General features: G+C 41.8%; 1 protein-coding gene across 1 annotated transcript; it reads right to left on the bottom strand.

Annotated features, from left to right (window-relative positions):
• Window positions 1–900: 900 nt before the first annotated feature.
• On the bottom strand, window positions 901–1,933 carry LOC116190288 (dirigent protein 22-like). Its single transcript, XM_031519970.1, has one exon. The coding sequence runs from the start codon at window positions 1,876–1,878 to the stop codon at window positions 1,309–1,311; it is 570 nt and encodes a 189-aa protein (XP_031375830.1). The 5' UTR covers window positions 1,879–1,933; the 3' UTR covers window positions 901–1,308.
• Between the last annotated feature and the right edge of the window lie 213 nt (window positions 1,934–2,146).

Consider the following 2,146-nt stretch of genomic DNA (forward strand, 5'->3'; position numbering starts at 1 on the left):
TAGGTTATTAATTTAGACTCCTCGGTATCGTGCATTGTTAAGCTCGGAACCTTTTACCTTCCCTTCTTTTTCGGGTGAACTGTTCTGATGACATATTGAGTTTCTGTTTAGTTTTCACTATCATTTGAAATTGTTGATCTTTGTATGCCAATCAAGTTTTATTCCCTATTCTTTTGTCGAATTCTATTTTCTTTACACAAATCCCTCATGCAGAAAAGTAATAATTTACTCTGTTTTGCATCATAAATTGGGCAGAGGTGAATGCGATAAAGTTCAGTCATCATTCATTTTCTGGATTTCAATGAAGGAGAAGTAAACCATTGAAGAAGGCACAGCTTCCGTCTGTATAAACGATTTACCATTTTACGGTGATGCTATATTCTTACAGTTAAGCACGTTACTTTGTACATGAGTACATCTGATATTGCATTTGCCTCAACTGTCCAAATCTTTGAGAGGAGCTTCAATTGCTTCTCCTTTGAATTTCCTTTCATGAACTTAGCATGTGACGCGACGACAAGTTGCTCCTGAAATTGGCGTTGTCTGTGGCCACGATACTTGACTACTGAATTACTACAGTAGCATTTCGTTTGATGCCCAATTAGATTTTAAGATCTGAATTTCCGTCGGTCATCCGATTTCGTTGGAGATATGACATCAATTTCGTTGGAGTTGGAGATATGCACACTGTTGCTTGACTTCTTACAGGACCCCTTGAAAGAGCTCACTTCTAATGTTTATATTCTACATCATCGAACTAGTATCTGTACCATTCTCCTGGAATACTCGAGGATTTAATTTTTTACAAAAATTTCATCTTCTCTTTAGACATGGGATACTGAGCTTCATCTTCTGTTTTGGGGGGCTCAGTTGGCCTCCACAGTGGCAGGGAATGAGGCTGGAGTTCACCAGCTGCAAAGGGCTAGAAAGTGCACATGGTGCATGTGCCTGACCAAAGGCGCCTCGACTTGGAGGCTCTGACGCTGTTTAGTAAAGGGAGACCTACCTATATATTATGAGCTTTAAAAAAAAAAAAGAGAGAAACAAAATGAAAAGGTAAATAAAGAGATTGGAGAATTTGCATTTGCAAGTAGAACAAGACCTCTTAATTCGAGGTAAGTACGTTTAAGACTGCACTACACTTCCTTTTCGTACACGTACACGACTTTTAGATCAACTCAAAATAAACAAGCTTAATGCAGCGATAGCACTCTCATCACTAACTCTCAAACAGGATGAACATTCCCTCTCACATTTAGGAAGAACATTAAAGCAAACACAAGCCAAGCAAATCTTTGTTTAGAAATTTCAGAAATGGAATACATAAACATCATACTCGAGAACGACGATCCCGGCTTTGAGGTCCATGAAGTGGGTGCTTGTCTTAACGTAACCTGTGGCAAACCGGAAAACACCACTCCCCCCGACCACCGGCAACTCCCTTAGTTCCGTGAACACCATGTTCCGCCCCAATATGGTAACAGTACTGCCGTTGTACTTTCCTTCCGTGAATGCTAGGTTGATGGCCATTAGCACCGCAAAGTCGTTCTGAGATGCGAATGCCATCACCGCCTGGGCTCTCCCGATCTGCTTCGAGCTTCGATCCGGCCCCACAAGGATCGGGTCATCGACCACGTTCACGGCCCCGAACGAGAATGGGGACTTGTCAGTTGTCTCGGCCTGAGCGACCCGTATGACATTAGGGAAGGGTCCCGTAATGTTCTCGTGCAAGTAGAAGTGCAGGTGGGTGAGCTTCCTGGTTTTGAGCCCGAGTTCTTCGGGCAACAAGATTTCCGCGTAATCAGATTTCGCAATAAGGAGAGTGGAGGAGAAGAACAGCATGGCAAAGAGTGAGAGTTTTGCTAGGGACATGGCCATGGAGCTCGTGATACAAATTCTTCTTTGATATGGTATATAATATGTGTCACTGCTGTCTAATTATATTGGCGATGTGAATGAGTGATAAGTAACATCGTGCGCATATATAGGCCAGAATCGGTCCTACAACCTTATTATTTTATATTTTTGTGTGAAGTGGATAACATATATTTTTTTTGTGTTTGCGTGTTCTTTTTGAGATGACCCCATGGCCGAAAATCACATATTCTGCATCAATTTGGGTTAGTTCAAGTGATTTGATACTTAT

This window comes from Punica granatum, unplaced genomic scaffold (assembly GCF_007655135.1).
Source record: "Punica granatum isolate Tunisia-2019 unplaced genomic scaffold, ASM765513v2 Contig00414, whole genome shotgun sequence".
NCBI classification, from domain to species: Eukaryota; Viridiplantae; Streptophyta; class Magnoliopsida; order Myrtales; family Lythraceae; genus Punica; species Punica granatum.

Coding starts and splice junctions, on each gene's coding strand:
- LOC116190288 (XM_031519970.1), bottom strand. CDS start 1,878: ATGGCCATGTCCCTAGCAAAACTCTCACTCTTTGCCATGCTGTTCTTC.